This window comes from Callospermophilus lateralis, chromosome 4 (assembly GCF_048772815.1).
Source record: "Callospermophilus lateralis isolate mCalLat2 chromosome 4, mCalLat2.hap1, whole genome shotgun sequence".
Classification (NCBI taxonomy): domain Eukaryota; kingdom Metazoa; phylum Chordata; class Mammalia; order Rodentia; family Sciuridae; genus Callospermophilus; species Callospermophilus lateralis.
In genome coordinates, this window is record NC_135308.1 from 12048652 (window position 1) to 12061406 (window position 12755).

Sequence of the window (12755 nt, forward strand, 5' to 3'; positions counted from 1 at the left end):
CATCAAGGCTTTGGGTTTTACTTCCTTTTCTGATGGGGATTTTCCTCTTAATTTTTAGTATCTGGAAATGTTCAGTGTTTTCTTTTGAGATCAACAACAGAGTGTTGCCAAGTCTGCAACTTTTCATATGCTGCTCAGCATCTCCATATGTTCACAGTGGGGAGGAAGGTTCTAGTTTGGATTAGTCCCCTGCAATATCAAAAGACCTAAATCATCTCTTATATGCATGTATTTTGAAGAAGTTAAAAACAGAAGTTTGAGACCAGAATAGCACTCTGATTAGAACACCACTACTCTGGGCTCCATCACATCCGCGGTTTCATGAGGATGAATGAAAAGCGACAACGTTCCTCTGGAAACTTACCACGAAATCATCAGCAACAACGAACAGCTCCATATACTTTTGTTCATGGACGCTCTGGAAATTGATGAACAATTCAATGAAGCATGTTAACATTTTTACCCTTAACAGTGAATTTCTGAAAAGCTAACATTTTTAAGATAAGAAAATTAATCTTGCTGACACTGGAAGATGAATTAAATGAGTATATCTAATAATCCTGAAGCAACATTCCATATTTGACTACCCTTTGTTTAGTCTTTAAGGTTAGACAAGAGTTATAATATAATCATGAATCCCATGTTTAATACTTAAGGTTCCTTTTCTTTTTCTTCCATGTACAGATTAAATGGTTCATAAGCAAGTTCATGTAGGAAGCACCCATGAATATATATATAGTGAGAGCTCCAACCAGACTGAATGACAGAACTGACCATGTCCCTCCTAAATTTTTCCTGCCTCCCAAACTCCTAATTGGCAGTGGTCTCAATTCCAAGGAAACAGATGAATATTGCTAAATCTAGGTCTCTTATTTCTAGAAAACACCAATACCAGGAAGTTCTTCTATGATTTCAGCGTAAAGGAGGAGTGGGCATGTTCTCTGAGGACAAATGAAAGGGACTTGTTCAGAGATTTAAGTCAGTCATTCTTCCATGAGCTAAGGAATTGTCTCTTCCCTGAGTGATTCTATCAGGAGACACTTGTTCGTCGTCCAGTAAGTTTCAGACACTGGACCTTGGACATGAGAAGATGATAAACAAACATGGAGCTTTCAAGTTCATATCAACTGGTTCTTTGGGGGATAAGAACTCGTTTTCTGCACAACTAGTTATATATAAGTCTGAAACCCAAGGACTCTGCCACCATCCCATCAGAAACAGACCTGTTATTGTTCTTAGTTATCCTTCACCATCAGAACATCTGGCCTGAGGGAAGGGAGAATAGGGCTTGTCACCGACAGTCCCCCAGGTGGCAGGGGAGGCAAGGAGAAAGACATTAACTAAGACAAGTTTCAAGACACTGAAAATTTCTGTCTTCCATATAGAGGGCTGTAGACATTCCCTTTCTTGATACTGATGAAAAGATTGTGATGTGCTCACTAGCTTGACTCACAATCTCCAGAGCCTACAGGAATCGTGGGGAATGGGTGTGTTTCCCCTGGGGTAAGAGGACTTAAACACAGCACTCACTTCCATCTTGTAGTTTCCCTTGTGTGAAGTGTCTGTTGGAGCAGCATTCTTGGTAAAATTGAGCTCCGCACAAGTAAAATTGGTAGCATACGGCCCCTTGGCATTGTATTTGAACACCAAATGCTCCCCCTCGTCTGAGTATTTCACTGGTTCAATGAGATACCTTTGATCACGAACTCTGAAGAATCCCCTGTGGGAATTGGAACACCATATACATTCAAGATCCATAACTATCCTATTCTATTTTATTGACTTTTTCTTTTGAAGAATGGGAAACTACACAGTCAAGACCTCATGAACAGGGAGCCAGGTTTTCTGGTGGTAAAGAAGCAAGATAGCATGTGGGCTTTGGTAGAATTAAGAACATTTTCTAAAAGTCAGTTGACATGGATTTTCAGAAGTTTGACAATCCAATTTCTAGGTACACTAATAATTCCCACCCTGGTGGCTTCAGGTTTTGCAGAAATTTTGTTCATTCTCTTGTCTGTGCACTAGGTGCAGAATAAATATATGAAGATACAAAACTGCTTTGGGGAAATTTTGTCATTAAAGGGGTTCTCCTTCTTACAAAGGCTGGAACATGGGGGACGACTCAAAGAAAAGCTCCTTGTTCTACCCTCTATGACCCCTCATCTTCCTTCTTTTCCTTGAATTTTTCTTTGTCCTTGAGTCCAAGATCTATAGAGAATTACCTCTGACATTTTACTCTTTAGAGATCATAGACAGCTGGGCGTGGTGGTGCCCACCCGTAATCCCAGAGGCTTGGAAGGCTGAGGCAAAAGGATCAAGAATTCAAAATCAGCCTCAGCAAAAGTGAGATGCTAAGCAGCTCAGTGAGACCCTGTCTCTAAATAAAATACAAAATAGGGCTGGGGATGTGGCTCAGTGTTCAAGTGCCCCTGAGTTCAATTCCCAATACCCACTCCCCCCCCCACACACAAAAAGAGATCATAAACACAGCCTGATTGAATAAAATGCTAATTCACTAAAGTGCCATGGTATAGTGGGGACTCAGAATTAGCATTCAAGAGAATTGGACTTTGGATTCAGTTCTACTCTAGCGAATGTTCAGGAGCAAGTCTCTGATGTAGTGTCCTGTTCTCTAACATAAGAGCACAAACTAAAAGATTTCCAGGACCCTCCACCCCCAGCTCTGAATCCTCTGGTCATATGTTGCAAATCTCTTCTTGCTAAGGGTGTGTGTTAGACATCTTTTTGTCAAAATGAACATAAATCACAGGAGCTCACATTCACTGCTAAAATTATACTATAGCCCTTTATCCATTATATTTTCTATTTAGAGAGTTAGTAAAAAGAAATAAGCAAAACAGGTGTCTTTAAACATTTATAGGAAAAGTTATAAAAGAAATAGGAAGCTGTGAGGGGTGGTGCATGCCTGTAGTGACTTGGGAAGCTGAGGCAGGAGGATCACAAGTTTGAGTCCAGCCTGAGCAACTTAGTGAGCCCTGTAGCAACTTAATGAGACCCAGTCTCAAAATAAAAAATAAAAAGGGTTGGGGTGTAGCTCAGGGATAGAGCACTGCTAGGTTCAATCCCTAGAACCAAAAGAAACCAAAAAAAAAAAAAAAAAAAAAAAGGTCGGGGGGAGAAAGAGGAAGATACTCTGCTTACCTTAGGCCTTTACACGTGCTGATGCTGGCTGCAGAATCAAATTCATGTATAATGGATCCTTGATAAAAGCAGTGCTCCTAACGTAGAAGAAGAGTGTATTAATGTAAGTATGAACATCAATATTGTGTAAATATTACTCTCTCATTATTTTCTTTTCAGACACGTTAGTATTTCATTCCTAGGTTCCACATTTTCCTGTGCATTCTGAATTACACTCTTTCACTTGGAAACATTTGAGTCTGCTTTAGAGATCTTGTACCTTAATTACATCATGACTTTGTGTAAAACCAGCTACGGATTCTTTCCTCACACATTCAATATTCTGCGAGGTGATGACACCAGTTTCAGATAAGTAACCCTTTTCCATATAAATATCATTCCCTCAATTCATCCTAAAATCTTTGCCATGCTGACCCTCTGTGTTAATATCACAATTTCCCCAGCTGCCTATGAAATCAAGCCAAGCTCTTGATGCTTCCTATGATAAGACCCTGCCTTCCTCCCAGTACCCCTCATGCCCTTCTTCCCGGCCTCTCTGCTTCAATCCTGCTGGCAGCCCCCAGCTCCTCATGGTGGTTTGCTCATGGTGAGCCTGTCCGGTGCCACTCTTCCCACCATTTCCACTTGTTCAGCTCCTGCCTGTGGATGGCAGAGGCCTTCTGGGGACCTCACACCCTCACAGGATGACCACCAGCCCCTGCATAAAAGAACGTCACCCAGTTTTCCTCTGGTTCTGTGTCTTAGGACGATATGATGACTGAGATCTCCCAGAGGTTGGCATTTGCTTCAATTAGAGGAAATAAGTTTTTTAAAACATAATTTTAGTAAGAAGGACTTCTATCGTTCTTGGCTAGAGGGTGGCAGACAGTATGTTCTGGAAGGAAAGTGAAGTAAAAAACTATAATCTATATCCATGAGAATAATAGGGGTTAAAACAAAGTCTCATATGGAAAATCAGAAGAGACCACCATCACTAGCTTAAGTAGATCCCACTAGGATGCTCTAGTCTTCTTTGGGGTCCTGCTTTGCCCTTCCTCCAGGCTTAGCACAATATTGACTCTAGAAAAGTCCGTTTATTAAAGAGAGACACATTATGGGGATCATTTGTTAGAGAAAGGTGCCTGTTTTCTATTCGGGCCTCATTCGGTGAGATGAATCAATTCAGGGTTTGGTGCTGACATGGCGCTTTTTGGAGCAATTGGTAAGGCTTGAATTGAGTTTCGAAATCACATCAGGAAATATTAGTTTCAGAAAAGTGACGGGGAAAGGTTCTGTAAGGTACCGTGATTAGAGGATGATGGACCAGCAATTTTTTTTTCAAGGTGTAGAAGGTCTCACTGTAATTTGAGGACAGGAACTCCCTAAAAAAGAGAACAGAGAGGAAATGAGGATGATTCACTCTAAAACCCTAAATGATAAAGGCAACCATGTGATGAGCGGCCTCCAGACCATGATCAAATATTAGCAAAACAAACAAAACTTAAAATCTGACCCTACCGATGACAACATGCAGCATGAATGGACTAAACATCCCAATTAAAAATCAGAGGTTTTTGACAGAATTCATTAAATATCAAGAGCTGACTAACTGCCATCTTACAAAATGCACATTTTAAATGTAAAGACAAAAGCATAGTGAAAAGTGAATGAAAAATAGTGTATTATGTAAATAGTAAACAGGAAATCTACACATAATATCAGGTAACAAATATTATGTGAAAAACTTGTGAGTACTATCAAATATTTTAAAAGAATATTATCTTTAGAAAATGTAAGATAAGAGAACACTATCCAACTCATTTTATTTATTAAAATGAATAGATTAAACTGTGGATTAAACCCTGGGGTGCTTTACTGGTCAAAGCCACATCCCCAGCTCTCTTTTTAAATTTTTTTTTTTTTTTTTGAGAGAGGGTATCCTAATTTTCCCAGGTTGACATCAAATCTGAGATTCTTCTGATTCAGCCCACCCAGCTACTGGAATTACAGGCAAGCTCCACAGTGCTGGGATCCTACTAATTTTGACCAATGTCATCTAATGTCAACTTCAACACATTTCAAACACCATGAACAAGTTGTAAGTTGAATACCACAATATAATTTAAAATAATGAATAATAGGCAAATAAAATTTTATCTCAGGAATGCAAGCATAGTTTAACAGGTACAATCAATCAGTGTAAATCCCAGTATTGATGTTTAGATGAATGCAAACAAAACACTTGGAACAAACTTCTTAATAGTTCACATCAATGGCATATCTATAAAGTAATGTCATATTAATTACTTAATATTTAACACTTTCAATAATTGATAAACTCTCTTGGAGGAAAAAACACTCAAATTACTGAAATCAGAAAAAAAGGAGATTATCACTGAAGATACTATAGACATTAAAAAAAGAGCAAGAGAATCTTATGAAACATTATGCATCAAGTGTGGCAACTTAGGCAAAACCCATATTCCATGAAAGTTTTAGTTTAAAACTGACACAAAGGGAAATAGAGAATCTGAATGACCTTCAGTCAATTGATAATGTGACTCTAAATTTTAATCAGAAACATAAAGCCCCCTTCATTATGACCCTGGGTAAGCTATTATTTTTCCATATTTTTATTGGTGTGTTATAATAATACCTAATAGTGGGATTCAATGCTGTATATATGATAAGCTATTGTTTTAATGTACTTACTTCATATAGATATTGTAAGACTCAAGAAATAACTTTAATAAAAAATACACAGAAATCACTTAATCACTCCTTCATGTGGAGAATATGCAATCTGAAAATATTATCAATATGATCATGCTATTAGGCTTGCATTTTCTGCATGTTTGTCTAGTGGGAGATTTAGGATGGGAAGGACGTTTTTCTGTATTTTTTGTTTGTTTGTTTAGCTAACAGACCTGAGTCTCCATTCTCTAATAGTGGCACCATTCCAAGTGACTGAACAATTGACAACAACCTGGGCTTTTATGGTTTAGGTCTCTGAGATACAGCTATCCCATGTAGGAAGGGTTCAGAGAAAAACTGTGAAAATTAACAGCAAAGGGAAGGACTCAAGAAGAGATTTCAAATTCTTCCCAGTTCTTAGCTTACTCTCCAAAACACTTGGTTCTATATCTATTTTAAACAACTTAGAAGTCAATTTCAAAACCATGGGTTTCAAAATTCTTTTGTTTTACTGATTCAAAAAGCACTAGTGTGTCAACTCTTTTCCTAAAGTGTCTATATGAAGCTCAGGAACTCCAAGTGCCCCAAACAAAAAGTTATTTAGAAACCACAGAAGAGTGTCGATAGCTGTCTCTAAGTTGTTGACAGGCAATGAATTCATATCTGAAGAGGAAGAATTCACATAATACAGAGATATCAGTGACTTGAAGAATTAACTTTACTGGCAGTTTTAGAAAAACTGGGATATCAGAGATGACTAAATCTGTAAGTGATGGAATCACACTAGAACTTACCTCGATCTTAGAAGGTGAAGGATTAAGGTTTTTCTATTGAGTTTTATTTCATACAACAATTCTTCTTCATAGGCTTCCTGAAAAAAAAAAAAAAAAGATCTGTCATGTGACTTCCACACAAGCTGGTCAGGAGCCTGCTGCTAGTGGGTGGTGTGGGGTAGGAATAGTCACCTATCCCCAGTTCCTAGCTGTCCTTACAGGGAGCAAACACTGGGCATGCTTGACTTAAAGAGAGCTAGTATTAGAAGGAAGATTTCACCCAAGTTATTCTTAATTAAAATTCTCAAAGGACATTTTTCTCTAGAAATGAAATAATAATAAAATACAATAAATACTCTCCCCTCATCCAGCCATACACAAATTCCTGTATGTTCATACAGCGTGCCTCCAAAACACACAGATCTTCTGTTCTCTGGTTTTGTTTTTAGCAGTTTTGTACATGCTGTTTTATAGTTTCCATTTTCAATTAAGAAATCATGACCATTCCCTTACAGATGTTCTCTTGCAGGAGTGTCTTTTAAGCTGCCCCCCCCGCCAATGTGAGTGAAACATCATACATCATTTATTTAATCTGTATCAATTATCAGAACTTTGTTTGGGAATGTTCACTGTACTTAGAGTTGCATTGTTGACAACTTGGAAAAAATGTAGGGCTTTTGATAAATACTGATAAATATCCTAAAGAAAGGAAATCTAAATGTAGAACTTCACCCAAAATTAATACTGGTTTCATGTGATTATTTGCAGCAGTCATATCTATTACTGGTATGTTACTGCTTACCAGTAACAGATAGTAGGCAACTTTCCAGTCATGGATATTACTACTAATAAATTTTTTTAAACAGTATAACTTGTTGTGATGTTCTATTTGATAGCCATTGGCATTGGTGATTTTCTTTTGTGTCTTTCATTATTTGTAGTTTTTTTAAATATGAATTTCTGCTTCATGTCCATTTACCATTTTCTTTGGTAATATTTTATTTTATTATGATTGATAATAATTTCTCATAATTTAAGTTGTTGGTCTTCACTGTACAAATTTCTTTGAGCTCAATGTCCATTTATCTGACAGTTGCAGCTTCAACTACAGTGATAATAATGAAGACAGAGTGGTGTACAAGGTGGAGGCCGCTGGCCTCACAGAAGCTCTAGATTGGCAAAGAAGGTGACCAGATAGCCACAGAATCAGGTGTGATTAACATCGTAACAGGAGAACCACAAGCAGTATTCCAGCATCACAGGCAAGAAACAGCATCTGTGAAGGTCCTGAGGTAGGAAGGAACCCGGCGAGTTGGAGGAACATGGAGGGAGAAGTTCAAGGTTGCTAGAAAAATCAAGGACACGTTTAGCACAAGTGGGAGGGAGAGGTACAGGAAGAAGATGAGCAAGAACAGCCCACAGAGGTGAAGCCCTGAGACTTCTCCTAAGAGCAGACAAGCAAAGGCCAGCATGGAATTCCATGGGTCTGAGAAATCAGCACTGAGGAGGGGAAGCTCCTGGAAGGCGGCTGGTGCAGAGCAGGTGCCTTGGCAGGGGAGTAAAGAGGAGTAAGTAACCCCAAAGGTATGCACCTGCTAGACTCCAGATGCACCAGTCATTGATTGTCAGGGTAGGCAAACTAGAGGGGTCAGGAAGGAGCCCAGGGTTTGGGGTATTCTGTTTAACTCTGTCTTGACCAGGTGAGGATCTGATGAGGGACGGTTTGAGGTGTGGGGGGCCTTAGTTTTGTATTTGTTGGAAGTGAGGTGTGCACAGTTCAGGCTTTTTAGATTGCAAGTTTAACCAAAAAAAAAAAAAAAAAAAAGGACTTATAATAAAGACATGGAATTCACAGGCGGGCAGGCAAGAAGCAATGTGCTCCATCCAGAATGGTCCAGTTACATATTTCAACATATATGCATGTGTGTGAGCATATGATGGGACAGTGGGGCTTTTTGTATTATTTGAATATTTGAATGTGAAATTTTATTAATTAAGAAATTAATGGGATTTTCATTTTAGGTGTTTTTTTTTTGAGACTTATAAATACTTGGGAAGACATTACCTCATACTCAGATATATTCTGCACTAAGGTTTCCCTACTCTAACATCCTACATTACTGTGGTATTTCTGTCACAACTGATGAACCAGGATTGATATGTTTTTATTATTTTAAAATCCACACTTATTCGGATTCTCTTAGTTTTTACATAATGGCATTTTGCTCTTCCAGAATCCCTTTCCAGGCACCACACTGTTTATTTGTCATGTCTCCTCAGCCTCCCCAACCCTCAGATTTTCCTAATTTTCAATGACTGACAGTTTTGAGGTATACTCAACAGGTACTTTGTAGAATGCCTCTCAATTTTTTTTTTTGATGTTTTTTTTCCCTTATGGTTAGACTGTAGTCATGGATATGAGGGTGAAAGCCACAAGAGAAAGTGCCATTTTGTCACATCCAGAGTCCTTTGCTCTGAGGAGGACTTTGCATTCATGAGGCTGGCCTTCATCACCCGCCTGAGGTGGCGTTTGCTACCTCTCCCCTCTGTGAAGTGACTCTTTTCTTTCCCTCCACACTGTACTCTTTGTAAGGAAATCATAATGCACAGCCCAGCCCACGCTTGAGGGCTGGGGACTCCTGCTCCACCGCCTGGAAACAGAAATGTCTACATAAATTATTTAATTCTTGTAGATGAGAGATTTGCCTATTCTTCCACCTTGATTTATTTATGTCTGTATGGGCTCATGGATCTTAGTCTATTCTTCAGGTTATAGTACAAGGCCATATTATTTATTTGTTCAAATTATTCTAGCTTTGGCCCTTGAGAGTTTTTTAAGTGATTTCCTGAGTTCATCCATGTGAGTTTGGAGCTTTGTGTGTGGGGTTTTTTTTTGGGGGGGGGAAAGGGGGTTGTTCATTTGTTTGGGCACTTTCTATACCTCAAAATGCTCCAGGCTCATCTTATATCTTTTCCACCTGTATTCAGGCTATATATTCCTAATGGAAATTTTAATATCAATATTAAAGGCTTAAGACAATAGTTTCCAGGAGAGCCCACTGTGGTACAATACTGGTTGTGCATCCTTGATTGGATACCAGCCTTTGACCAGTACGAATGATGGGAAGGTGAAAAGGGAGTTGGAAATCAAGAGAAAAAATACTTATAAAAGATAATTATTGGAGAAAAATAGACATCATTACCAAATGAGATTGGAGGGAGAGTTACTTTTTGTCTCAAGCCCTGAGACAGAGGTATCAATGGGACAGTTTGGAAAGTTGAAAAGTATCTTCCTTTGACTGAGAAATCTAATAAGTGAGAGCCTGGGAAACAGGCTGCTGCAGTGGTGGAGAGAAACAATTCAATGCCTTGGGATAGTTGTGGGACTGAAATGCCTGTCCGTATTTTCCCTGCACCAAATTTAAAACCTAAAATGCAAACTGCAAGTGTTTAATGATACACGTCAAGAACATTCATCTAAGACTTTTCATAACAATGGGATCGAAAAGAAACTAATTGTGAATCTTGCTCCCTATTATTATCCATTTTCCATGATAAATATTCATTTCTTTTGACAATAATATTTTAAATATTTTTAAAGTTCAAGACTTGCACAAACATCCTTCTAAGTACAGGGCAAGAAGGACTTTTTGTTCCTAAGAAAATTGTCCAATTCTCTTTCAGAATATATTGGCTGTAAGGCAAATAAACCTGCATGCTAGGTCTCAGGGAAAACAAAATAAATTCTCAGGATGACATTCCATGGGCACCAGCTCAGAACAAGTGAGGTGGCTCTAGACCAACTTGGAGAAGTGTGGCTGGAACACCTCGCTTAATGGCGCCCCCTAAAACCTGATGTTTGTTTCCTAACCCATTGAGGGGTTGTGCCCCCCTGAGCACAGGCTGTGAGCTGAATGGGAGTCCTCCCAGGAACTGAGACTCCTCTCTTTCTATGTGCTTCTGGCTGGACCCAGAAGAAGCTTTCCATATTCCTGTGAAAGCAACAAACTGTGTTTACTGAATGACACTCATACCGGCACGTCATGATGATCATGGGCATAGTCAAGGTCTCGCTTCTGCATCAGAGAAAGCCGTTTCACATGGACTAGTTGGTACAGATCTGCTCCAAGGATCACTTTTTCAGGGAAAAAAAAAAAAACATGAGAGGGGAAATCCAGCTGATATTAACATTCATCCACACAGAGACTGAAAGTGCATTTTTCTCATTTTATACACAACAACATTGAGACGGATATTTACAAACTAGGAAAATATAAGTAAAATTGGAAAGGGGTCTAAGACACAAATGGCCCTCGTCTTCTTCCATAGTTTCACCCTGTTCTGTACTGCCCATCTTTGTCACGATAGTCTCCTCAGACCTGTCTCTGGTTCTGCCTCTTATCAAAGTCTGAACTGGAAGGTCCTGTTGCTATGTAAATTACCAAATTTTGTCTGAGGAACATTTACACTTGAGGTCTTAACTCCCATAGTGAAGGGTAAGGCTTCCACTTGCTAGTGAACTGTAGGTAGCCCCACGTCAGAATAAACACAATCTTCTCTGCTCAGGTCCTATCACATTGATATTCACCTGTGAGGTGATCTGGGACCTTAAAAAGCTATAAAGAGGAGAGGGCATGCACGTTTTGGAACATGCTCTGATTCAAATCAAGTTTTTACCAGTTTAACAGCTGTGTGATCATGAGTAGCTCTCTGATTCGTAAACACTACTCGCATGTCCCTTGTCTGTAAAGTGGAAATGATATTATTGAATTTAAACATTCTAATGTACAATGTGACTAATGGCTAGCACAGTCCCGTGCTATTGTAGGCATTTGGTGAATGTCCACTAAGGGTCAGAGTGCTTAAGAGTGATGTGGAATTTCATAGAATCATCAAATCTCAGGATTAGCCATAACCTAGTCCAAGCCCTACACTGAGGGTTCTCAGCAAAATCACCTGTGCATAGCTAATGTTCTTATTATTTACAGTTTAAACTTTGTGGCTAAAGAGATATTGCCTCGTAGCACAACCAGAAAACCCTGACAAAAAGAGTGAGACATACCTTTGACCTGAGAAATGAGTAAAATCATCAAAAATATAGACCTGGGGAGCATTCTGAACGGTCCTGGTGGAAGAGGGGCACCGGCACCGGAGAAGAGCCGTGCCCTGCTCCTCGTCCTTGGTCTACCGCAAGGATGCAGAGCCTAACAGCTAGATGGGCAGTTTTGATCTGGCACAAGGAAGTGTTCCTGACCAAGTTGCACAACTTGCTAGAATGCTTGAGGCCAAAACCTGAGGGCTGGACGGCGTGTGCTAATTAAAGAACCCCTGAGGTGGTGGTGGAGGTGGCTTGGCATAGATTCCTACTTCATGCCTAACAGAATATGATTCTAGATCTACTAAAACTTCAAAAGTGAAAAGATCAGAAATGTTTTGGGAAAAAGAAAATATTGAAGGATGATATCTAGTTTGGTTGAAGAAGGTGAAGTCCCGGCCATGTTGATGACCACAGGTAAAAGCCATAAGGGGACATTTACTAAATAAGATAAAAACATTGAAAATTATATATGTCATAAATCACATAGAAGACAGAAACTCTAGACGTGAATGCAAAATATATAACAAAAGGTGTGAATTGCCTTTCAATATAGCGTGGTTTCAAATTAATACAAAAAAGAATATACAGATAGCCAAGTGTACAAAGGACTGGGGTGAAGCTCTTTATAAGGTCTGGCTTCTCTGAGGTGTTAGAGGAGATCTTTCCCTGCCAGAACCAGCCCTTGGTCTGCATTTAGGATTCTGTCCCTCCTGCAACTCGCAATGTCTCCCCAGTATTCCCACCAACTGAAGCAATCCATGCCAACTGCAAGTGTCCTTTTGAGATTTAAACAAGCTTGAGACTCCCCTTTTGGAAAAATCTTACCCTTAATTCTCAATCCTGATATTATGTCTTACCAGGACTGTTTGAGGCACTTTTTTTTTTTTGGTAGAGGCAGTACTGGGGATTGAACTCAAGGGCACTTGACCACTGAGCCACATCCCCAGCCCTATTTTGTATTTTATTTACAGACAGGGTCTCACTGAGTTGCTTAGCCCCTCATTTTTGCGGAGGCTGGCTTTAACTCATGATCCTCCTGCCTCAGCCTC

The 12755-nt window shown here is 39.4% G+C and overlaps 1 protein-coding gene across 1 annotated transcript in view; it reads right to left on the reverse strand.

Annotated features, from left to right (window-relative positions):
* The window catches only part of Adam7 (ADAM metallopeptidase domain 7), a 43720-nt gene extending 31998 nt beyond the window's left edge, over window positions 1-11722 (reverse strand). The window contains exons 1-7 of the mRNA XM_076852286.1: window positions 11672-11722; window positions 10643-10750; window positions 6630-6706; window positions 4445-4523; window positions 3163-3239; window positions 1531-1720; window positions 365-418 (exon numbers count right to left, since the gene is read on the reverse strand). Of these exons, the coding sequence (XP_076708401.1) occupies window positions 365-418; window positions 1531-1720; window positions 3163-3239; window positions 4445-4523; window positions 6630-6706; window positions 10643-10750; window positions 11672-11722 (636 nt within the window). The remainder of the gene's footprint in view (window positions 1-364; window positions 419-1530; window positions 1721-3162; window positions 3240-4444; window positions 4524-6629; window positions 6707-10642; window positions 10751-11671) is intronic.
* Window positions 11723-12755: the final 1033 nt, after the last annotated feature.